This window comes from Heterocephalus glaber, unplaced genomic scaffold (genome assembly GCF_053883595.1).
Source record: "Heterocephalus glaber isolate CG9 unplaced genomic scaffold, H.glaber_assembly_v1.0 deba00000331, whole genome shotgun sequence".
In the NCBI taxonomy this organism is placed as follows: domain Eukaryota; kingdom Metazoa; phylum Chordata; class Mammalia; order Rodentia; family Bathyergidae; genus Heterocephalus; species Heterocephalus glaber.
In genome coordinates, this window is record NW_028258142.1 from 8,008,498 (window position 1) to 8,034,610 (window position 26,113).

Here is a 26,113-nt window from a genome sequence, read left to right on the forward strand (position 1 = left end):
TTTCAGCTGTATATGGGTTGTTCTCCAAAATAGACCACGAACTTGCTCATAGAACTTGTTTAAGTAAGTGCAAAGGAATTGAAATTTTCCCCAGTATATTATCAGACAATACCATGATGAAATTGGAGATCAATAGCAAAAGAAATTGCAAGAATTTCATAAATACATGGAAATTGAACAGCACACTTCCAAATAACAAATGTTTCGCAGAGGAAATTGAAGAAATCAGAGAATTTCAACAACTAAATGACAATGTCAATACAACATATCAGAATCTGTGGGACACAGTGAAAGCAGTCTTACAAGGGGAATTCATGGCAGTGAATACTCATATCAGGAAAACAGAAGAAGCTCAAATAAACAACTTGATGCTGAACCTCAAGCTACTAGAAAAAGAAGAACAGGATAAACTCAAAGCTCATACAAGGGAGGAAATTATAAATATCAGAGCAGAAAATCAATACAATGGAGACAAAGAGAACTGTCCCGGCCCGCGGGTAAGTCAACGGAGACCCTAGAGGGGGAGCGAGGATGAGAGGGGACAGGGGACACGAGAGATGGAGACAAGACAGGTTTCTGATCAAGTCTCGTTTATTGCAGAAGCTGTTACAACATATATACCGTAGGGCTAGAGGGGAGGAGCAAGAGGAGGGTACTGGGGCTACTTCCTTGTTGCCGGGTAGATTTGTAGCAGGCCCGGATATGTCCGTAAAAGGCACTCAAGATTTCCAGCGGGGGGGGGCAGGGCCCCCTACAGGTCCTCCCTTTTAAAATTATTTTTTAGAAAAGCGTCAGGAGAATCAAGCCTGCGGGGGCTGAGCCTGTCTTGGGTCAGAGCAACATACGTGTCTGCACCGTGCACCTTACCCGTCATCGGTTAACCAGAGAATCAAGGCTCTGGCACCTGTCTTAGGCGGCACACGAGGGCTCTCTCATTGCATGGCACGCTTGCTCAGTTGCCCGTCATTGGCTTGCCAGCCCGCTCACCAGGTGGGGCGAGAATTTTACGCCATGGCAGAGATGGAATCGGCCCATGTAGCGTATGTCCAGCCAACATCCTGACAGTAATTTACCGCTGATTTTGACGTACATCTTTGTCTCCACTATAGCTCCAGGGGAAATCACAACCTTACAAAATCAGAACTATCCGAGGACATTTTAGTTACTAAGATTAACATAGGTTAAAATACAAAGGGGAATACAAGGCTTTTAAATCATATCAGCCTGAACCTTTTATCTAAAAAACAAAGCGATTTCTACGTATAAGCATTGGTATCCATTGTATGCAGCAGCATGACAATAACAGACAAACACATACAATTGCAATGGCAAGAAACAATTGTTTTACCCATTGTAGGTTGGGTAGCCATGAGGTCAACCATTTAAATAGGTCTCCGCCATCCTCATTGTGCACCTTATTAGCCAGGTCTTTCAATTGTTTTATTGTATCATCGATTTTTTCTCCATTGTCAGTCAAATTAAAACAACACATATTTTTTATTTTTTCACAGCCCTGGTGATGAAAAAGCAACAAATAATCTATTGCTGCTCGATTATCCAAAATAGCTTGTCTTTGTTCCTGTAATTCTTGATTAATCAACGCCAGGGCGGTGGAGGTGGCATTCAATCCTTTTACCACTTTACAGGCTAATCTTCGTACTGCCGCTTCCGCGTGCACCCCGATGGACGGCAGAGCAACAAAAGACCCTATCATGACTAACACTTCTGCATCAGTCAATAGACCCACATCATCATTACATCCCGGGGCGGTATACGGCGACCACCGTCTAATTCGATTAGGTACAATCAAATCAGTTCTGTCTGGTAATATCACAGCCAACCGACTCAAGCAACAACGAGTGTCACTCAAGTTGGCCGGAATGTAATTAAAAGTTTCCCTTTCACAAGTGTAAAACCAACCCATTGGCAAAGAGACATGGCAATTACTATACATAATTTCTTGTTCAACACGGCAGGACATGTTTTCCAAACGTTTAACTTGCAGACATTTAGTTGTACAATTTCTGTATACAGCACATTCGGTCTTATTAGACATAATTACCTTAGGTGAATATAATTTGACAGCATTCTTGGGCCTGTGACAAGTAGCAGATCCCCAATTGTAACTATCTGCATATGTGAGATTTTTTTCTGGGATATCTTTAAACAGAGTATAAGGCCGCAATGATTCCAATGGGGTACATACAGGAACGAGGCAACTTCCCAACATATAATGAAAGTTTACATCAGCACTTAGACAAAACTCAGACAAGTTGAGCGAGCCTGCCAACTGAATCCATATATTTTTCATGTGGTCTAACCCTTCTGAAGGCGACACCACCCATACCCTGGTCAGCAACATCAGGGGAACTAGGCATTTCCAGCTCATCCTATTCTTGTTTTCGGATCGTTCATTCAGCCAGATGTCCTTCATGAGTTCCCTCTTCATTGTGCGCCGGAGGTCCAAACTTTAAATGATGACGATGTTCCCTAAGATCACATGATATAAATTTCACTAAGGAGTCCCTTTGAGGAATTAAGACCAGAACAATATTTTCTGGGTGGCCACTTCTATATTCATCAAAGGGAGTTCCCATCTAAAAATCACTTTAATCTAATAAATTCCAGTGATACCTTGATCCAAGAGAAAAGCATATCTTTAACAAAATAACATCATCAATGTAACAATGGGTGAATATCCCTTAAAGAGAAAAGAACATTTTGAGCTCAATTACATGACCACAAACAACAAACACTAGACAAACATGTAAGACGGTGTAGAACATCAGGGTGCACCCAAACATTACTAGATAAGCTGAATTATATCCTTGCTCATTTTAAATTGAAATTGTGGGCGCCATTGTTAACTGATCAGGATTGGACAACGTCAGGTCATCGGCATCATCAGCACGCCCATCAACTTGTTTTACTAGGCGTTCTGGGAGCCATCTGGCTGACTTCATTTCCTTGGAGTAAATACACACCGATCCTCGGCCCCAGATAAGTACAGGATCGGGCCCGTGCCATGAGTGGTCCAGGGGGTCTTTCCACATCACCGAGGCAAATTGTCGTTGCGTCTCTGGTTGCCAGAAACGATTGGCTGCAGATGAACCTTTGGCATCCAAATTTAAGAAGTTAAGAATAAATAGTGCATGTGATATCAGGTTTCTAGGAGACCCCTTGGTAGGGTACCATTCCCCCTTTTTTATTTTGTCTAAAGTAATTTTGAGTGTGAGATTAGCCCTTTCTATAATGCCTTGTCCTTGAGGATAATATGGGATTCCCGTTATATGTGTTATTTCAAATTGTTTGCAAAAGTTGGAGAAGCCAGAGCTGGTATAGCCGGGACCATTGTCTGTTTTAATTTGTTGTGGACATCCAAGTACTGAGAAGGCAATGAGGAGATGAGCGATGACATGTTTAGTAGCTTCCCCGGACTGCAGGGTGGCAAATATGAATCCACTATAGGTATCAATGTTGACATGTATATATTTAAGATTTCCAAATTCAGGGTAATGCGTGATGTCCATTTGCCAGAGGGCATTTGGAATCAAGCCACGAGGATTAACTCCCAGATGAGGTGTAGGAAGGTGTAGAGTGCACGTAGGGCAGGCCTTAACAATTTGTCTAGCTTGTTCTCTAGTAAGCTTATACATAAGGCGAAGCGTGTGAGCATTAAGATGATGCAGTTGGTGTGCCTTTTGTGCCTGGTCAATTGGAATGGGGGCATCAGTATTTATTGAACAGGCCAAAACTTGAGGTCTTGTAGCTAGGTCTGCTAAGCGGTTGCCCTGTGTGAGTGGGCCAGGTAAGTTAGAGTGGGCACGAAGGTGTCCAATGAAAAAGGATTCGGATCTCTTTCTGATTAAATCTTGTAATTGGAGGAAGAGACCACCAGTCTGAGAAGCAAGTTTGATCAATCCACATGTTTCCAATAAGGGGACAGATTGAGCAATATAAGCACTGTCAGTAAAAAGATTAAAAGCTCGGGCAGGGAATGTAGAAAAGACCGCTATAACTGCCTGCAGCTCGGTTAATTGGGCCGAAGAGTGGGCGGTTTGGAACTGGGCAATGTTATCGTCCCACACATAGGCAGCCATCCCAGTGGAAGAACCATCTGTAAAAACGGATAGGGCTTCTGGCAGAGGAGAACAAGAAGTGACCTTTGGGAAAATGAAGTCATGTCTGTTAGCAAAGTCAATGAGTTTGTTGGGAGGATAGTGATTGTCCAATAATCCTGAATAAGAAGCGAGAGCAATTGGCCAGGAATCGGTAGTCTGCATAAGCCAATCGATTTGATCTTTAAGGTAGGGTTGGATAATGACATCAGGTTCCTTTCCAAAGTACATCTTTCCATGGTCTCTACCTAGAACAATCAGGTCTGCAACTGCAACATAATAAGGGTAAAAGGCCCGCTTAGGGGAAACTGGGAGATGAACCCATAAAAGGGGAGCGGTTTGCCAAAAGACAGCGGTGGGGGAGAGAGAGGTTCTGCAAACGATATATTGTAAAGGAGAGTTATAATCTACAAAGGTAATTGTCTGATTTTGAATGGCTTGTTCTACCGTGCTAATGGCTTTGCGCCCCTCAGCAGTGAGCTCCCGAGGCGAAGTGGGGTGGCTATCACCTTGCAGGGTATCATAGAGAGGCTTCAGGTCATGTTTAGTGAGCTTTAAATAGGGCATAAGCCAATTAATATCTCCGAGCAGTATTTGGAAGTCATTCAGAGTTTTAAGACCGTCCAGCCGCAAGGTGAGCTTCTGGGAGGAAATATGACGTCCCTTCATCTGAAATCCGAGGTAACTGTAAGGGTCTTTTAGTTGAACCTTATCAGGGGCAATCTGGAGGCCACAAGATTCAAGGGCCCGCCGAAGGTCAGCATAACAAGCCAAAACCTCACTTCCCAATTGTCCCGCCACGAGAATATCATCCATGTAATGGATAATATACATTTGAGGCCAATTGTCTCGGGTGGATTGAAGTGCTGTGGCTACAAATGACTGGCACAGGGTGGGACTATTGGCCATGCCTTGGGGTAGCACTAGCCATTGAAAGCGCTGCATTGGGGCGCAGAAATTGGTCGCCGGGAGGCTAAAAGCGAAGCGTTTTTGATCTGCAGGATGTAAGGGAATGGTGAAAAAACAATCCTTTAAATCAATAATAACCTTATAATATCCAAGGGGGATGGCTACCGGTGAGGGAAGACCGGGTTGTAAAGCTCCCATGAGTACCATAGTTTTATTAACTGCTCTGAGATCTTGCAAGAGCCTCCATTTTCCCGACCGTTTTTTAATGACAAAAATGGGAGTATTCCAAGGGGAGTGGCTAGGAATGATATGGCCAGCATGAAGCTGCTCCTGCACCAGCTGTTGAGCTGCTAACAACTTCTCCTTGGAGAGGGGCCACTGATCGACCCACACTGGATCATCCGAGAGCCAGGTGATCTTTTCAGCATGGACCGCAGGAGTGTCAGCGACCCCTATGGAAAATGGCCCAACCCTGCTCGAGGGGGCCGAGGGACAGGCTCAATAGGGTGAGTAAGGCTAGTAGGGTGTTTTCCCAGCCCTGTTCCTGGAATGTACCCATTTTTAAACATCTGCATAGTGACAATTTCATTGGGGCTGGAAATAATTATCCCCATTTGTGATAATAGGTCTCTCCCCCATAAATTAATGGGTAACCCTGAGATGATATAAGGTTGAATGGTGCCCTGATTACCATCTTGGTCCCTCCAGGTCAGATCTTTGGCACTTTGTTTAGGATTTTGACTCTGCCCTATACCCTTGAGATGGGTGAGGGTGTCCTTCAATGGCCACGCCTGAGGCCAATCCTCTCCCTTTATGATAGTTACATCGGCACCAGTGTCGACCAACCCAGAAAACTGTCTCCCATCTAACCACAAGGTCATGAGAGGCTTTTGTGCTGAAAGTACCTCCGACCAGTAGACATCAGATGAGCCGAAACCCTGGCTGCCTCGGGCGTTTTTAAGAGCCTTATTAGAGGTGGAGAGAAGGGGAAGGAGTAACAATTGGGCAAACCTTTGGTCTGATTGAATGGTATTAATAACTTTGGGGGAAGAAACCATAACTTTAATTTCCCCAGAGTAGTCACTATCAATCACTCCTGGGTAAACCAGCAGTCCATTCATGGTACTGCTGCTTCGGCCTATTACGAGGCCAAAGGTCTCCTTAGGTAAGGGTCCAAAGACTCCCGTAGCAAGGGCCTGAACTCCCATTTCTGGGGTTAATACTGTGTGGGTGGTGGCACTGAGGTCCAATCCGGCACTTCCTTTTGTGGCTCTGACGAGGTCCGAAATGGATTGCTGTTTATTGGAGCAAAATTGAGCGCCCCGTAAATTTGTTTGGAATTGGGGGCCCGGGGCTGGCCCCTTTTCCCGTTTCCCGAATTCAAACCCTGGAGAGGGGGGAGGGGTCGACCCTGGGCATCAGTCTTGGATAGGCACTCACTCGCCCAATGCCTCCCCCGATTGCATCGGGGGCAGGGCCCTGGGGGCGGAGCGTCGGGGCCCTGCATTTTAGCAAAATGGCCGATGGCCCCACACCGGAAGCATTTATTGCCGACGTGGCGTTGTAAGAATTGTTTGACTGTGAAGCCTTGCATGGCGGCCGCCATGGCAAGGCCCTGTTGGTAGGCGGCCCCAATCTCAGAACAAAGGCGAATGTAGCCGGAAAGGTCAGTTTTCTTTTTATAGGGGCGGATAGCGGGCCCCAATCTCAGAACAAAGGCGAATGTAGCCGGAAAGGTCAGTTTTCTTTTTATAGGGGCGGATAGCGGCCTGACAGGCGGCATTGGCGTTCTCAAAAGCAAGCTGTTTAACAAAATCTGTCCCTGTCTCCGCGCTCCCAAAAATCCGGCCTGCCGCCGTGAGAAGGCGGTGGACAAAGTCCGCAAACGGCTCGTCCGGCCCCTGCCGGATATTAGTGAGGGAGGCACTCACGTCTCCTTTGGAAGGGAGTTTCCTCCAGGCCCTAGTGGCTGCGGTCTGAATCTGGGCATACAACCCCACGTCAAATTGCATTTGCTGGTCGTTAGCGGCGTAGGCCCCCTCCCCAAGAAGCATGTCAAGCACCCAACCATTCCCCGCCTGAGCATTGCGTCTAGCGGTCTCTCGACAATTCTCAACATACTCAGATTTCCATAATAAGTAGTCACCTCCTGCAAGGGTGGCACGGGCCAGAGTCTGCCAATCAATTGGGGTGAGCCAATTTTCTGCCACCGATTCTAGAATAGCCATGGTGTAAGGTGCAGTGGCCCCGTACTGAGCCGCAGCCGTTTTAAGCTCTTTAATAACCTTAAAATCAAAGCCGCCATGGTGTCTCCATGCCTGACCCTGTGCGTCAACAGTCTCAGTGACAGGGAAGGCTTCCACGGGCTCAAGTTCTAGGGGTACCCTTGACCCGGACGGCACCCTGGGGGTCGCCCCTCTAATGGGGGGTCGTGGCTTATGGGTGTCCTCTCTAGGGACATTTCCATGAGCCTTGCCTGTTCTTAAGCCCTCAAGCTGGGTAATAAGTTCTTGATGTTCCTTTTCTAACCTTATCTGTTCTTTTAGAAAGTCTATTTTGTCCCGGAGTTCCTTTTGGGGATCAACAACAGGATAGGCCAAAGCGGGAGTGCTGGGGCCTGGACGGATATAAGGAGGGGGGCACCCAGAGCCGCCCCGCAATGCTTCCCCCGCAGACTCGTCAGTTCCGGAGTCCTTTTGGGGTGGATCTGGGGGCGGAGGCAAGCAGCGATAGGCTTGAAGGGAGGGATATAGGGGCGGAACCTCCCGCGAGGGTGGGGTTGCCTTAGAGGCAGTGATGGAGGAAGAGGAAGCGGGGGTCCGGCAAGGCTTTGCCTTATAGGGCTTGGCAGGGATCGCGGCCGTTTGGGATTGGTCCGAGGGAACGTTATGTCCGTCGGGGGCGGGATCATCATCACTGTCAAAGGACATCAAGTCCTCTTCCTCGTCTGGCGAGGAAGGCGTGGCCTTAACTGGCCTGGGTCCCGGCGCCATATTGGCGTCCCGGGGAACTGCGTCAGTGTCACCAGCGGGTGTCAGCTCCTCACCACTACGGAGGGCTACCTCCCCAACCTGTATAGCCTGAGCTACCAGTGGATCCCTTGCTTTTTGGGAAATAATATCATTAATCAAATTCCAATATGAGAACGCCGCAATCGGGACCTTCCCGGGTCCGCAAGTGGCATAATAATCCTGGAGAGCCTCCCCCACCTTTTTCCATCTCTCTTCGTCAATGGTTCCCTCAGCAGGGAACCAGGGACAGAGATGTTTAATAAAATCAAAAAATTTCAGCAATTGTTTGACTGTAACCTTTACCCCTCGTGCCTGTAATGTCTTCTTGAGACCTTGCACAAACAGTTCGTGCTGACTAATGCCCTGTCCCATAATCGCTGCTCAACTTACCGAGGTGCAAAAAGACGGCAGGTCCACGTCAATCGCAAGCCTCTTCTATGTCGAGTATGCTCTTTGTTCCTCAATCTTAATCTTAGGGCCCCTGAGCAGCGTCCTTCACTGGATCCCCCGTTCTCTGGCCCCACGTTGGGCGCCACTTGTCCCGGCCCGCGGGTAAGTCAACGGAGACCCTAGAGGGGGAGCGAGGATGAGAGGGGACAGGGGACACGAGAGATGGAGACAAGACAGGTTTCTGATCAAGTCTCGTTTATTGCAGAAGCTGTTACAACATATATACCGTAGGGCTAGAGGGGAGGAGCAAGAGGAGGGTACTGGGGCTACTTCCTTGTTGCCGGGTAGATTTGTAGCAGGCCCGGATATGTCCGTAAAAGGCACTCAAGATTTCCAGCGGGGGGGGGGCAGGGCCCCCTACAGAGAACAATACAAAAAATCAATGATGCAAAGAGTTTGTTCTTCCAAAGAATAAAAAAAAATAACAAACCCTTGGCCAACCTTATCAAAAAAGGAAAGAAAAGACCCAAATCCATGCAATTAGGAATGAAAAGGGTGAAATTACAACAGAAATCCAGAGACTCATGAATGCCTGCTTTAAGAATCTATATGCCTATAAGATGGAAAACACAGAATAAATGGGCAGATTCCTAGATATGTATGAATTACCCAAGTTGAACAAATCAGATGTAAAAATTCTAAAGAATCCAATATCAACCAATGAAATTGAAAACAAAATTAAAAACCTAGCAACTAAATAAAGCCCAGGTCCTGATGGCTTCACTGATGAATTCTACAAGATATTTAGAGAAGAACTACTGCCACTACTGTTTAAACTCTTCAATGAAATTGAAAGGGAAGCAATACTCCTGAATTCATACTGGGAAGCCAGCATCACCTTGATTCCAAAAGCAGAGAAAGACCCAAATTAAAAAAACTATAGGCCAATCACACTAATGAACATAGATGCAGAAATTCTTAATAAGACACTGGCAAATAGAATGCAGAAGATCACCAAGAAGATTATAAACTCTGACCAAGTGGAATTCATCTCAGGGATGCAGAGATGGTTCAAGATACACAAATTGATAAGTGTAATACATTATATTAATAGAGCCAAGGACAAAAACATCATGATCATCTCAATAGATGCAGAAAAATCATTTGACAAAATCCAACATGCATTCATGATAAAAACTGTACTAAAAATTGGGATAGTTTCTACCTCAACCTGTGAAAGCCATGTATGAAAAACCAACTGCCAGTATCATACTAAAAGATCAAAAATTGAAATCCTTCACACTAAAATCAGGAACAAGATAAGAATGTACACTATCACCACTCCTCTTCAATATAGTTTTGGAAACATTAGCCACAGCAATTAGACAAGAGAAAGAAATAAAAGAATAAAGATAGGAAACAAAGAAGTTAAATTGTCATTATTTGTAGATGACATGATACTCTATATAGAAGAGCCCAAGAACATCACCTAAAGTCTTCTAGACTTAATAAACAAATTCAGTAAAGTAGCTGGATAGAAGGTCTGCACAAAAATCAATACCTTGGGCCAGGGATTTAGCTCAGTGGTTCTGCTGCCCACCTCGTAAGTGCAAGGACCCAAGTTCAATCCCCGGTACCAAAAGAAAAAAAAAAAAAAGATCAATATCTTTCCTGTACATGAACAACAGACTCATTGAAAGAGGAGTTGGAGAAACAACTGCCTTCAAAATAGCATCAAAAAATTGAAATACCTAGGAATCAACATAATGAAAGAAATCAAAGACCTCTACTCTGAAAGCTATAGCACTCTGAAAAGAGAGATTGAAGATGCTATCATGAAATGGAAAGACATGCCTTACTCCTGGGTAGGAAGAATCGATTTAATGAAAATGGTCCTACTTCCAAAAATGCTTTATATTTTCAGTGCAATCCCAACTGAAATTCCAGCAGCATACTTCATGGATCTTGAGAAAACAATCCAAAAATTCATTTGGAATAAGAAGATACCTAGAATAGCAGAAGGAATTCTAGGCAAAAATAAGACAAGGTAGGAGGTAACACAATCCCCAACTTGAAACTATACTACAAAGCTGCTGTGATAAAAACAGCATGGTGCTTGCAAAGAAACAGACCCGAGGACCAGTGGAACAGATTAGAAGATGCAGAAACAACTCCAGACACACTCAGCCATCTCATCTTTGACAAAGGAGCCAAACACCCTCACTGGAGGAAAGATAGCCTCTTTAATAAATGGTGCTGGAAAAATTGGGTTTCAACTTGGCAAAGATTAAAATCAGGCCTATATTTCTCACCATGCAATAATCTAAAATCAAAATGGATTAAAGATCTAAATATTAAAACAGAAACACTAACCCAGCTTGAAGAGAAGTTAGGTAGAATACTTGGAGACATTGCCGTAGGAAATGATTTCATGAACAAAAACTCAGTTGTGCATGAACTAGCACAATTATAAACAAGTGGGATCTCTTCATATTAAAAAGGTTCTTCACAGCAAGAGAAACCACAAACACCATTAAAGGAGAAGCCACAATGTGGGAAAAAATTTTTACCCACTATTCCTCAGACAAAGGTCTACTATCTAGAATATATAAAGAAATTTTAAAAATTTAAAGATCCCAAATTTAAAGATCCAATTCAAAAACGGACATCTGAAATGAACAGACATTTCTCAGACAAAGAAGTAGAAATAGCAAATAAACATGTGAAGAAATGTTCGACATCATAGGTCATTCAAGAGTTACAAATTAAAACAATACTAAGATTCCACCTTCCCACAGGAAAAATGGCTGCTATCATGAAATCAACTAATAACAAATGCTGGTGGGGCTGTGGGGAAAAAGAAACCCTTCTCTACTGTTGGTGGGAGTGTAGACTGGTGCAACCACTGTGGAAATCAGTATGGAGATACCTCAAAAAACTAGGACTGGAAGTCCCATTTGGCCCAGCTATTTCCCTGCTGTTTATCTTCCCAAAAGAATTAAAAGAATCATACCACAGCAATATATGTGCACCCATGTTCATAGCAGCACAGTTTGTAATAGCTAAAACATGGAAACAACCCAATTGTCCATCAACAAGAGACTGAATAAATAAAATGTTTTTTTTTAAATGAAGTACTACTTAGCCATAAAGAATGAGAAAATTGAGACATTTATAGCTAAATGAAAGCACACTGAGACCCTACTCTTAAGTGGAATAAATAGGACATACATATAAATGCCAAAGTTTCTGTGGTGTGAGAAACTGAAAGTGTATATAAGGATCAAAATGTACAGTAGATAATGTGAAATAGGAAGAAAAGTGCAAAGGGGAAGTGGAAGTGAGAGGGGTGGGGGAAAGGAAAGAAGGGAATGGAATTAACATGAGAAAATAGAAACACAGTCTTTGTAAATATAGATGAGTAGAGGGGTTGAAGTGAGGGCAGGGGGATGGAGAAAAAATAAGAATCAAGAAATATTAGGTAAATAAAGGTACAAATCTCCGATGATGAATATCATTATAGTGTATACCTAAAATGTACCAATAAAATTAATTTTTAAAAAAAGAAAAGAAAAAAACTACCCATAGTCATTTAATAAATGGTAAAAAAATCAGTGTGTAAAATGTATATTGAAGACAAATCATTCTCAAATATGATACTCAAGTGTGATGTAGCTTGACCTCCTGAGTTAGCATTCAGGCCTCCAGGAATGCCTCACTGAAGAGACAAATTTAGAATCACCCCTTAAGGAAGTGGAGCTTTCTGGGAGTGTGCAAAAGAAAGGGCCATCCAATCAGAAAGATGTGTGTGAAAAGGCAAGAATGTGTCAGACCTCTGCCTCTGGAGCACAGTGTGGTAAATGCTTTCTGTTAAGTACAACTGGAAGAGTTTCCATAGCCATGGCAGGAAAATTAATTTTATTTGTGTGTAATTAGATGAAAAAGATGGTGCAGGTGGAATAATATAAACAAGAGATTGAAACACTGGGGCCATGGTAAAAGAGGATTATTCTCCAAACTATTTCTAACATAGTTAAGAACTAGAAGATCTTGAATGTGTAGGAACCAGGTAGAACACACTGTGAGAATAACACCAGCTCTGTGTGTTCATACTCCATTGTCTGGGACACGCCTTATACAGATCAATTACTGTCACATTGATTTACTGAGAAAACAGAGACAGAAATGTGCTAAAATGCTTACGAGATGCCACATTGTTACTAAGTAGCTCTCCTGGGATTAGAATATAGGCCTGAGAATAAGTACACCAAATTCTACTTGGTACTTTTTTTTTTCAGCTAGTTTATTGTTGTTTTGTTTAAAGAGCTCTAAACTGTATGAAATACTCCCACTTGATTCAACAGCAGTCCCTGAATATGGAAGCAGAATTAGTAGACCTTGTAGCTAAAGACAGTAAATTTTGAACTACCCCATCCAAAAGACCTGTCAAGTAGGAACCAAATTTTCTGTTAACTTTCTGTTAAATACAACTGGTTAGACTTTCATGATTATGTACATGTATGTGCACATAACATATACACCCAAATAGATGGTAAACGCAAATCCTTAGTGCAAATCCTCATCTTTCCTCCAGTCTGTAATACCAATGATTACAGAGCAGAATGAAAAAGTAACCATTGGTGAATGAGGAGACATTCCACATGAAACATTTCCAACCTTGCTTTGTATATGTATGGACAAAGTATGTTAAAAGGATTCACAAAAGCCTGGCATGTGCCAGCAAAAGACGTGGATGAAGAATAGGTGGCTCATAACCCCACAGAGCCTTCCTTTTTTTTCCTACTACCAACTATTGTAATATTTTACCTGTTATTTCATATGCAATACATCTTTATTTTCCATCCATCAAATGACATTAAAGTGTCAGACATAAAGAGAGAAATGTGTGTGATCAAATTCCTTGCTTGAACACCTCAAGTTTAAGAAGCTAAATGATAAAAATTATTGTAGATAGGAAAGTTAATTAGGTATTTCGTAGGCAGTTAGACAGGGCCAGCTCTGAAGAGCCAATACTCAATAAATCAAGACACATTCACTGCTTAGCATTATAAAAAGAGGAAATGTACTATCCCCACTTATTTCCCCTGGGGATAAATAGCAGTGATTGATATTCTAAATAGGCATCAATCTCTTCACCTCCCAGAAATATCTTGTATGCTTGCTACATGAATTATTTTCCCACTTGATCCCCTTTTAATCAATATTACCTGGGTGACTGTAGTTGTAGTCTTATTGGTTGATCATGGTTTTGTCCCACTTCATGCCTATCTTGTGATTTTTCCATTGGATCTCATAGTTTTGTCCCATTTCGTACCTGCCTCACCTCATTGCCTCCCCCTATAAAACACCTTTGAAAAGTGAGGTGGGTGGCAACCCATTTTCTGGTCCCCATTCTGCCTCTCACAGAAGCTATCTTTCTTTCAATAATTTTTTTCTACTCTTAACCTCCATTGATCCTAGAATTAATTCTTTGATTTTAGAGAACATGAACTTGTGTTTCAGATATCTAGCAAGTTTGGAGTTATATTTTCCTTGTTTTGATTATTTTTGCTTATGTGAATTACTTGCTGCCCTATATCACTTCCCCATTACTTGGCGCTCTACATCAGAATGACTCACCATTGCTTCTCAGCCTTTTGGCTAAGACAAGTGCAAAATGACTTGCCTACATAGATAGTGAACATGCTAAGTCCATATCTTAGTGGTTTTGAGATTTGTGGTGTACACAAAACAAAAAAGAAAGCTAGGGTTTTCTGTTCACAGCTTACCCGCCTCCCTTCTTATGCACACCTTGGCTTCCTGCCAGGCCTGTTGATGGGAAAGCAAATCCATAAACCCATGGAAAGCTTGCACACATGCTGTTTCCAACACAGCAATACATTCTCCCCACAGACAGAGAGACTCCGTGGGGCTGTATGGCCAAACAGGGAAACTCCCATTTCTCTGCTGCCATTTCTTCAGATGTCCCAAACTCAACTGCAATCCTGGTATGTGTGTCAGCTCAAGGGAATATAGTACTGCACATTAAAACTTTAAAAAAATGAGTTCTGTGGGACACTCACAGTTTGGAGATAGAGATAAACAGTCTGATTAGAAGTAGAAGTAGGTTCTATTACAGGCTTTGCTAATGACTTATTATAACTGAATAAATCACTTAATTCTATGATTTCCTTATGTGTAAAATAAATGATTTCCAAGACCCTTCTAGCATTAAGATTCAGTTTCTATTTTAAATTGAAAGCATCTGCCTAAAGGCACTAATATATTGCTCAGTTTTTCAATAAATACATTGTCTAAAGCAACTTAATAACTCCTCTCTCTCTCTCTCTCTCTCTCCCTCCCTCCTTCCCTCCTTCCCATTCTTTCGTGTGAAATTAATAAAATGTAGTAGCACAGCATGCTGGCATCCACCTGTAGTCCAGCTACCAGGGAAGTGGAGGCAGAAGGATTGTAAGTTGAGGCTATCCTGGACAACTTAGCATGATTCTGTCTCAAAATATATTATATTATATTATATTATATTATATTATATTATATTATATTATATTATATTATATTATATGGCTACAATTGTAGCTTAGAAATAGAGAGCCCCTGGGTTCAATACCCAAAGTAAAATATAAAATAAAAGTAATATACTTATAACTCTCTCTGTTGCACTGACTTCTGCCTCATTTGGTCACATAACTCAAATCATGCTGCCCTTACCCTGTTTTCTCAACTGACTAAAGGCAAGTCATCACCGGTAGACTTTAGCACAGATGAGGCAAAAAGCTGCCTCCTCCTTTCCCAGGCCTCTAGGCAAGGGCTCTTCATTGTCATAGATCAAGAGGGACCTCTGCAGTTGTCTGAGCTACTCTGTGCAGCTCTGTGCATCAGCTACCTGGTGAAAGTTGCCCATTGTGTTGATTGATCTTATACATAATTTGAAGTGCATTTATACCTATCAGAGAGCAGTTTTAAAACATTTCCTTTATATTTTATATCAACAGTGTTAACCAACTCATGGTGTGCATTTGTCATTAAGAATAGCAGATGCAGTTTTATTTTGCTTCGTTCTTACATGACAATATGTGAATTTTAAGGAACCCATCACATTTTCTAAAAAATGATAATTGATCAAGGCAGGAATTCAGAGAACATCATATTATCAGTTTGCCAGAAATTTGTTTCTAAAACTTAATGACCTAGCCAAGTGTGATTGGGCATGCCTGGAATCCCAGCACTCTGAGAGGCTGAGGGAAGAGGTTTACAAGTTCGAACCCAGCTTAGACAACTAAGTGACTTAGCAACACTTTGTCCTAAAATAAAAAATAAAAGAAGAATTGATTATCAATTAAATTAAATTAAATGACCTCATGATTATTTCCTCTGATATTATTTGCAAAAAGTAAACCTATAAATCTCCCACAACATATTAATTCTGTTTTAAAATGTTTTGATAAATGTTTCAAAAGTGTATCAACTGCTTTCCTTTCTTCTTTGACATTAGATTGTCCTTATTTTCATCAAGAAAGTAGAATTAAATCCCTGTTATGGCTTTAAAGAATAAAGATATTCAGAAAAGGATGTAAGCTGAAAGCAGTTGCCTCTGGGGTTATACTTTTAACACTCAGACTGACCAACAGGGCCTACTCAGTGGAATGATCTCTTTAAACAAGAATACTCCTTTGCTGGGTTTCCATTTAAAAAAAAATTTTTTAGTAGTAGGGATTGAACTCAGGGCCTTTAGACCATGCTACATTTCCAGCCTTTTTGAAAATTCTTATTTAAATATGGGGTCTTGTTAAATTCTACCAAATTGCCCAGACTCATCTAAAATGTGCAGTCCTCTGTCTCAGTCTCCAAGAGTGCTAGGATTACAGGCATGGGCCACAACACCTGACAACCACTTAAATTCTTCTTTATGTAAATAATGATAATGAATGTAAGTAGCAGCATCACAAATGCTACTACTCAATGGTAAATATAATTACTATTACAGAAAATGATAATGATATTGTATAATTAATTCATAATTTTAAAAAAATGATATTCTGTGACATTGACTCAGCCTTAGCTTGCTATACCTCTTAGCTTGTTGCCTTTTTTATTTTGTAGATATCACACAAAAAATTTTATGAATATATTCAGTTTAGTGTGTTTTCATCAGTTAAAAGTAAATTTCTTTCATTTTACTTAAGATTTTCTCTTTGACCCAAGAATTTTCTAGAAGTATAATGTTTACCTTCCAAATGTTTGGGGAATTTTGTTATGTATCGCTTTTTAAATTCTGGTTTGATTCCACTTTGATCAAAGAAATACATTCTGTATGATTTCAATTGTTTAAATTTATTGACATTTATTTCATGACCAAGATATGGTCTATCTTGGTAAATGTGACATGAGCACTTGAAAAGAATGTGTACCTGAATCATTGAAGGGTTCTTTAGAAAAAGAGGGAAAGGGAGTTAGATGTTGTTGTTTGATGGTATTATTAATTTCTTTATCTTTGATGATTTTCTGTCCTTTTCAATCATTTGGTGAGAGTGAAGTGTTGAAGTCTCAAGCTATAATGGTGAATTTGTCTATTTCTCCTTTCATTTAGTTTTTTCTCTGTATATTTGTTTGCTGCTTGTGTTGTTTACCACATATACATTTAAGATTTCTGTGACCTCTTGATGAACCATTACGTAATTATTCTCTTCTGTTCCTGCTTACTTTCATTGCTGTAAAGTCCAATATTAATAGAGCTAATCCTACTTTATTTCTATTAATGTTTACATGGTAGATCTTTTACCATCCCTTTATTTTCAACCCACTTAATTATATTTGAAGTAAACTTCATAATGCTGTTTGTGATTGAGTAATTTTATTTATTTGAATTTTTTGGCAAATCTCTGAGTTGTAATTGGCTTATTTAGACCACTTAAATAAATTGTGGCTATAATGTGCATATGTTAGGATTTTAGTTTGTTCTGTCTTTCATTTCCCTGTCTTCTTATTTTATAGTTTATTTTTATTTCTCTATAGAGTTTTAAGTGAATTTCTTTGTATAACTCTTTGTAGTGATTGCGGTAGGAATACATACATATATCTATATCTATGTATATATCTGATAGTCTACTATTGACAGTGGAATGAAATGTAGAAACAACTTTAAATTACTATGCTCTTCTCTGCAATATTATTATCTTAAATATTTCATTTAAACTAAAACCTACATAAGACATTGCTATATTTTTGCTTGTTTCTACTATTAAACATAACCATTTTTACTCTAGCAGAGAAGAAAGGCTTACCGTATTTGTCCATAGTTTTATTCATTGTATTCTTCCTCTTTTTCTGATCTTCCAAGTCCCATATTCCATTACTTTCTTTCTATGGAAAGAACTACCACTAGGCCCACTCCTTTAGGACAAATGAGCTAACAGTAAAATCTTTTAGATTTCTTCCAACTGAGAATGTCTTGACTTTCACTCTCTTATTGAAAAATACTTTTCCTAGATACAGTATTTGAGATGAACAGTCCTTTTCTTTCATCACTTCCAAAACCTTTGTGACCCTTCATCTAGCTTATGCTTTTTGATGAGAAATCTGCTATTGGAATTATTTTTCCCAAAGGAGGTATTGTCCCCAGATTTCATTTTCCTTCAATGATGGTTTTGCATAATCTTGTCACAGATTTCTTTGTGTATAACCAATTTATAGTTTATACATTTTCTTGAATTATTATTATTATTAATCAAATTTGGGCATGCTCTAGCCAGTAATTTTTCAACTATTTTTTACTAGTACATATTCCTAATACAGAATACTAAAGTTCATTTTGATATATTGATATGTGTATATAACATATTTTGATTATTTGCCATCCTATCATCCCTCTCTCTTTTACTTCTTCATTCCCTTAAACCCTTTCTCAGTCTCTAAAAGTCTACCTTCTTGTTTCCTGTCATCACTCTCTTTATTTATTTATTTATTTAATGTTTAGCTTTCTCAAATAAGAAAAAACATAGTATTTAAATTTCTGAGTTATCTTTTCTAACAAATGATTTCTTGCTCCATTCATTTTCCTCAAAATGACAGATTTGTTCTTTATGGCTGAATTATATTCCTTTGTGTATATATACCTTTTCTTTATCCATTCATCTACTTTTTTCCACTTTCATCTATTGACAGGCATTTAGGCTTTTTTCATAGCCTAGCTATTGTTAAGTGACAATATTCTTCATAGAAATAGGGGAAAATACATATGGAAGCACAAAGACCCAGTCAAAGTAATCCTGAGCAAAAGAAATATAATGAAGGTATCACAGTACCTGATTTTAAGCCATGGTAACAAAAACAACATGGTACGGGCACAAGAACAGACATGTTGACCAATAGAGAAGAAAAGAGGACACAGAAACAAACATAAGCACCTATAGTCACCTGATTTTCAAAACACAAACAGTAGAGAAAAGATAGCCTCATTAACAATTGGTGCTGTGAAAACTGGATTTCCACAGCAGAAGGTTGAAATTATATCACTGTTTCTCATCCTGTAGCAAAACTGAAAAAACATAGGCCAAAGACCTAAATATAAGACTGAAAAGTTTAAAACTCTTGAAAGAAAACTTAGGAGAAATACTTGAAGCCACAGACACAGGCAAAGCTGTCCTGAATGGGACCCCTATAGCACAGGAAATCATAGGATCAACAAATGGTACTACATTAAATTTAAGAGTCTGTGCTGCAAATGGAACAACCAACAAAGTGAATAGAGAGCCCACAGAGTAGGAACAATTATTTGTTACCTACTCTTTTGATGCATATCCAACTGCTTTTCTATACTTCCCTCTTTCTTCTTTCTATCCAGGATGACAATGTCATATATTTTAGATCTTGGATCTCTGAAGCCCCTGTTGCTCTGAGTTATTTTGCTTGTATAATATCTACCTGTTCTGAGATTCACAGCTTCTTCTCTTCCTCCATTCTTCATTGGGCCCATTGACTGAAGTTTTTTATTTAGTTTTATTTTATAGATATAAATTTTCCATCTGCTTCTGGTTTGTATGTTTATCTCTTTCTTAAGAACTTGTACCTTGTTTTGCCAAGTGTGCTCATAGTGCTGAGGCTCTTCACTGTGTCTGCTGTAAAGTCATATCAGATAATTCAAGCTCTGTATCATGTCAGTGTTTGCAGTCTAATTTTCTCATTCAAATGAAGAGTTTCCAGGTTCTCAGTACGGAAGGAGATTTTCAGGTGACAGGGCATGGTAGGATATTCTAGGTCTTACTTAATCTGTTGGAATTGGCCTCCTTTTGTAGCTCTTGAAAGGAGAAGAGGCAGCCTCTCATTTCTGCCAGGTTGCATTAGCTATCCAGGTTCCCCATTATCCCCAATCTCTGTTGACAGGAATGAAAGGAGTTGAGGAGTGTGCCTTCCTGTTGGATGGGGTGAGAATTATGAAGCCTCCACTGAAACTGCCATGACTTGGAGGAGCACTAGTCTGTTTCTACTGCCTATTTGTCTTCTACTGACTATGGGGATCTGAGAGAGAGTTTGGCTGTATTACTGCCAGAGAGCCGGTTACCAGTGAAATTCTTGATTATACTGATTCTTCTCTGACACCCAGAGCAGAAGCCACCCATTACTGCTGGGTGAGAGTTGGAAGTACAGACTCCAGATATGGTCCGCATTCAGCACTGTGGAATGCAGACATGACTGCTTGTTATTGCCCAGACAACACACTGCACCTTCCACCAGGGAAACTGAGGCTCCTTGTTAGTTTGGCAAAGGTGAGAATTTAAGATCCTTATTCATTTTAATGGTGTTGATGGGAATAGGACGTCTTTTTTTTCTCATGAAATGTATTGGAGTAAAGAGGTTATTTTCTAGCTGAGCATAGTAGTGCACACACCTGTAATCACAGCTACTTGGGAAGCTGAGGCTGAGTAGGATCACAAGTTTGAGGTCAGACTGTACAACTTATTGAGACATTGTCACACAGACACACACAATTGGCTGGAAATGTAGCTCAGTAGTAGAGCACTGGCCCAGCATATGCAAGGGCTGGGTTCATTCCCCAGGGCCTTCAAAATAAAAAGAAAACAAAATAGGTTATTACCAAATATTTTGGTTTCCTAGGATGCTCCATCCCTGCTCTTTTCCCAAAGAGAACAGGCTTTTGTAGTGGATGTTTGTTTTCCTGTGCTCACTGATGTATCTGGGCTGCTGGTAATATTTTAGCTCTAAGTAAAATATGTAAGGCCCAGGAAAACCCAAGAACACACCACTGACTCCTTCCTTAGATTTCAAGGTCAGAAGTTGGGAGGCCTCTGTTATGGATTATATCTGTCCCCATCCCCACTCTATAGGCCCCAAGCGTCTCCTGGCTCATGAGCTGGCCTTTCGCTGGGGATTGAATAACTGAAGGGCTATAGCTAAATGTAATGTTAGGAGATGAGGCCAGTTTGGACAGGCAGGTCCCTGGGCCAGTGACCTAGAAGGGTGCATCTCCCTTCCTGGCTCCTCCCTTCTTTCTGTTTCCTGGTTGCTATGGTGATGCATGTAGGTTACTTTCACCAAGGGCCACTCTGCAATGCTACTGGTCATGCAAAGACTGAAATTTAGAAACCTCTCCTCATTTAAGTTATAAGTGTCAGGTATTTTGTTCCAACAACAAAGAAAGTGATGAAGAGAGCTTTCCTCATTTGAAGGTCTTCTTAAATTCATATGTATATAGTGTTTACAGTTTTATTAATGCTTAGCTGAAGGAAAAGAGAGAAAGTACTTAGTTCATCTTAACAGAGGCAAAATTCCTCTGTATAATTCTTTTTAAAAAATAATCTGTGAGGCCTCCTGTTCCCATTAATTTATTTGAAAGGCCACAATACTCTCTACATTGACCAACTTAAAGAAATTGTGCAATCATCCTCCCACAGCCAAGAATACAGATGGAATGATAAGGCTCTTTAAAGCTTGCAATAGCAAATAATAGGTCTGTAAGGGATAACAAGATAATTTAGGGGACCAGGTCACAGAGGAAATGAGTTGGGGATAAGTTACACATGGAGTAACACATAGTACCTCCCAAAATCTTCCCTGTCTAATATTTCATAAGAATATGCATGACTGAAGTAAAATTGAGAAGAGTGAATAGATGTCTTTTGACCAAAACATTATCATTGTTATTATTGTGAACTTTTCTCACCTATGTCTGAACAGCTTCCTGTTAATTTCTACTAGCCCCTAATAAAAATTGTCTCTATCTGACCCACTCCATTTTCATAACCACTCTGAATTACAATTTGCTCTGCTAGTCTTGCGGATATAACCATTTAAAACACACAGTTTTGTACTTTAAACCAAAGATGTACAATGTGCTAAGCAAAAAAATTTGAGCTCATTTTATTAACTAAAGAAAGGTGAATATAATTTGGCTCCTTCAGTGTTGCTGTAGGTACTCTCGATATTATCATCTATTACAGACATGTTGTTTTCATAGGTAGTACATTTATATATTAACACTTAATATTCATTATCTAGAGGCATTTGAGTTACTTTGGTTCCTGTTGTCTATTTTTATCACTGTATATAAAAATATTTCAGAAAGCAAAATTGCTATTTGAAAATGTCCTTCCAAAGAAATGTTACTCCATCTAACTTGAAAGTCATGAAAAGTCAAGTCATTTTTTAAATTTTTAAATATTTTAATACATTTTATTTTATTTTATCCCATTCCCCACCTCAAGAGATCTTATGGGATCTAAACCCTTCCTGTGAGGTGAAGTAGATTGCTATGTTTTTGTGTTCACTTTCAGAGAATATTGGTTAAAAATTTAGCAGTAAAAATGGTTTATTCAAGTGAAGACAAATTATTTGATTGTCATACAAATTATTTGATTTCTGAGCCTATATATGTGGGATGAATACTAATGTTAAAGCTATAAATAACTCACATATATCATCCAGTAACGTTTTTGGGTTTATGAGTGTGGTTTTTTTTTGTAAAGGAAAGACTTTGGAGCTATATGAACCCAGTTTTGAATTTCTACTACTAAATGTTTGATTTTGGTTCTTTCACTTAACCTCCACCAGAGTTTTTGCCTGTCTTGTAAAATTGTCAGGGGATGAATTTTGCAGAGTTGAGTGATTAGGAATGGCCTTCCTTTGGGGAAGAGCTCCTTGGAACATTATTTTTCACATAATGTCAGTCAACATTCGATGGGAACAAATGCAAAGGCAACAATGTTTTAAGGGAACAACCTCCTAGTTGTTCTCAAGATATACTCATTTGACGGAAGTAAGATCATGACTGCTACCCGGAAGTTGCTGCCACATACCTTCATCCCAGTAGAGCAGCATCACAGTGTGAAACTAAGAACTGACAATATGAGGATTGATGCAAGACTGAGCAGTATATTTTGCATATCTTTGCAGGACATGACAGATCTACCCTCTTTTACATTATAGAAACAGAGATTGCAAACCTCTGGACATATAGAACATCTCCTAATATTTCAGTCAGCATCAATATCAAATGAAAGCTCTTGTAGCTTTTAGAATTGTTAGAATCATTCTAAACTTTTACTTAAATTCATGCGAAGGCAGTGGAAAACTATTTCTCTAACAATGATATGGCATAACATTGATTTTCTAAAAACACACAGCAATGAGGAAGTGGAATGTATCACTAAAATCTATAGAAAACTGTTCACTTGCCTAATGTAGTTTTTAGATTCTTGGAGAAGTACAAGAGAGACATCTGCTGGGAAGAACAGAACATGTCTAGTTATCAGGTGGTATTCACAACTATTCATTGACTATTTCCTACAATGGGACATTCTCAGTTCTGGGTAAGAAAAGTAGTCAAATCGCATTGGGACTACAAGAAAATCTAATACAGGCTTGGACTGAATGAATAAAAGAATAGACATTGGAAGGAGAACAACAAATCCTTATATAATCCGCTCATTCATGTTTTCTGGAGCAGTTCATCACATACAGGAAGGCAGATAGGTAAATTGAGTCAGAAGGTGGTGAATAGAACAACTAAACCCTGTGTCATACAAAGAATACTTAAATGTATAATGAGCAATTTGCTTGAAGGACAGAAGACTCAAAAATACATGACAGACCCCTCATGGATGCATTCTGCTTATTTTATATGTGATTATAGACAATTTAAAATATGGAGAAGTGAATAATTCATGTTTGAAATGAAGCATTTTCTGAAAATTCAAACCAAAGCAAAGAAATTTTTTTAATTTGGAAGATATCATTTATCAATAGATATTTATTAAATATTTATAATTTTTTAATATAAATTTCAGTATGATATCCCATTTCCATAAGCTCAATTTAGGCTGTTCTTTTGAACAATTCCTAGACAGGTTTCCAGGTTTCCAGAGTGCAAGTGAATAATAATAGCTAAAGTTTTTTAAGGTTGAGTGTTTGCTCTCTGAAGTTTCTTTTCTTAATACTCTCCACGTCTAACTCAATCCACACAACTCTGACATCAAGTTCTCTCTGCTTCCTGCTGCTTCTCCTTTCCTAGACCTCCATTCAGCCTCTTTGCATATTTTGGAAAAAAAGTGCTCCTTCAGGAATACTGAGCCTAATTGTATGCATAACACCAGGATATAAATACTTTTGTGCCTTAATATGTTAGGCTGTTTTGAGTATGTTTTGCAAATACAAAGTTATGCAATATTGAGCAACTAATGTCATAGAAATAGTATGGACCCTATCATAAGGAATCTCACACTGGATTTTAAAATTCTGCATTTCCTATCCTGAAGTGATTAAATCAAGGCCAAAATTCTGTCAGATTTTACCTACCTTAACTCTAACTTTGAGTGAATTCCTTTTTTTCCTCATGATCTCCATCTATGCTAAGTGACCTTCCTCACTACTTATAGGGCTGATGCCCAATAAGCCAGTAACAGGCCAGTATCTACCGAAGATTTACCAACCTGGTTTTATTGTAGATATTTAAGTTAATTAGATATCTTGTAGGTAGTAAGACAGGACCAGCCATTGAGGATCCAACATGGAGGACAATCAAGACACATTGACTGAAGGACATCCTCATGCTTCCCCTAGAGATGAACAGCAGTGATTGATATTCTAAATAGGTATTAAATACCTGGGTAGGGGACCAAGATCTTCCATGAAAGATCCCTGACCTACCCCTTACAGAAAATCCTTGCTCTTCCTTGTGTGCTTCCTATATGACTTGCTTCCCCATTTGATTACCATTTAATGAATATTACCTAAGCAACTATACTTGTTGTAATCTTATTAGTTGATCATAGTTTTGTCCCACCTTGTGATTTCCTATTGGATTAATATTACCTAAGTGACTGTACTTGTAATCTTACTAGGTGACCATAGTTTTGTCCCACTTTGTACCTGCCTCATCTGGCTTTGTACCATAAAACACATTTGAGAAGCAGTGTGGGCAGGCAACATATTTTCTGGTCCCCCTTCTCTCTCTCTTAGACAGAAGCTATCTTTCTCTCAATAAATTTTTCCTACTCTTAACCTCTGTTGTTCCTAGAATTCATTCTTCAATTTTAGAGAACATGTTTCAGATATCTAGCAAGTTTGGGAGTTGCATCTATTCCCCCTATATCAGTTGCATACACGAAATGGCATATCATATATGTTTTAAGTAAATTCATTTTCCAATATGACACTCAAATTAAGGCTTTAGTTGAAAAATTGATTTGTTCTAGTAATGTCACTGGCAGGTTCCCTAAGTTGGACCCACACCCAAGCAGACCTCTACCCATATCCACAAGAGCACAGAGATGACAAGAAGCCAGCAGCCACTCTGCTACTCTCACCACAGCCCTCTTTATCAGCCAGCCCCAGGCCCATCACCCATGGGACTCTAAAATTTTCCACCCTCTTGACCAAGTGGCCACTCCCCTCCCTAAACTGCCGCATATCAACCACAGGCACCCTCCTCTCAGTGCCAATGGCACTCTCACCCTTGGCTCATCATAAACTCATCAAATGTTCCTTAGAATTTGCCTGCCTTAGTGATCTCAATTGTGCCTTGGTCTGACCTTACAGTCACCATGAAAAAAATTATTCCTATTGCAGCAGGAGAATTAGTCCCTTTACCAGTGTGTAGTCACCTTCTTTTTCTCTTCTGATCAGTTTTTGCTTGAAGTCTACTTTGTCAGAAAAATAGGATAGCTACTCCTGCTTTCCTGAAAAATCATTTTCTAGTCTTTAATTTTTTTAAATTATGGCTTCCTTAATTATTAAGTGTGTGTCTTTTATGCCATATATCTTTGGATTTTGTTTTTTAATTCATTCTGCCAGTCTATGTCTCTTGATTGAGGAGTTGAGATCAAAGACATTGAGAACTGTTACTGAAAGGAATTGATCAGTTCCTGTTATTGCATGGTTTTTCTGTTACTAATTCCTTTATTTTTCCCTTTTTGTTAACTGGTTGCCTCACTTGCTGTATTTATTCTATTAGGCTCTTTGGCATTGATGTTTTCATTGTCTCTGTCTCAGAGATCCTTGAGAACCTTTTGTAGTACTGGTTTGGTAAACATATATGTGTTAATGTTCTCATTGTCATGGAAGGTCTTAATTTCTCCATCAAAGTTGAGTTTTGCAGAACATATTAATGTGGCTTTTGTAGATCTTAAATAATTTCTTTCCATGTTCTGCCTG

General features: G+C 39.8%; 1 protein-coding gene across 1 annotated transcript; it reads right to left on the bottom strand.

The window, feature by feature from the left end:
* Positions 1-557: 557 nt before the first annotated feature.
* On the bottom strand, positions 558-8,847 carry LOC147830020 (uncharacterized). The gene is made up of 2 exons (XM_087191330.1): positions 8,429-8,847; positions 558-2,490 (listed from the first exon to the last, which is right to left on the bottom strand). The coding sequence occupies exon 2, from the start codon at positions 2,447-2,449 to the stop codon at positions 1,238-1,240; it is 1,212 nt and encodes a 403-aa protein (XP_087047456.1). The 5' UTR covers positions 2,450-2,490; positions 8,429-8,847; the 3' UTR covers positions 558-1,237.
* Between the last annotated feature and the right edge of the window lie 17,266 nt (positions 8,848-26,113).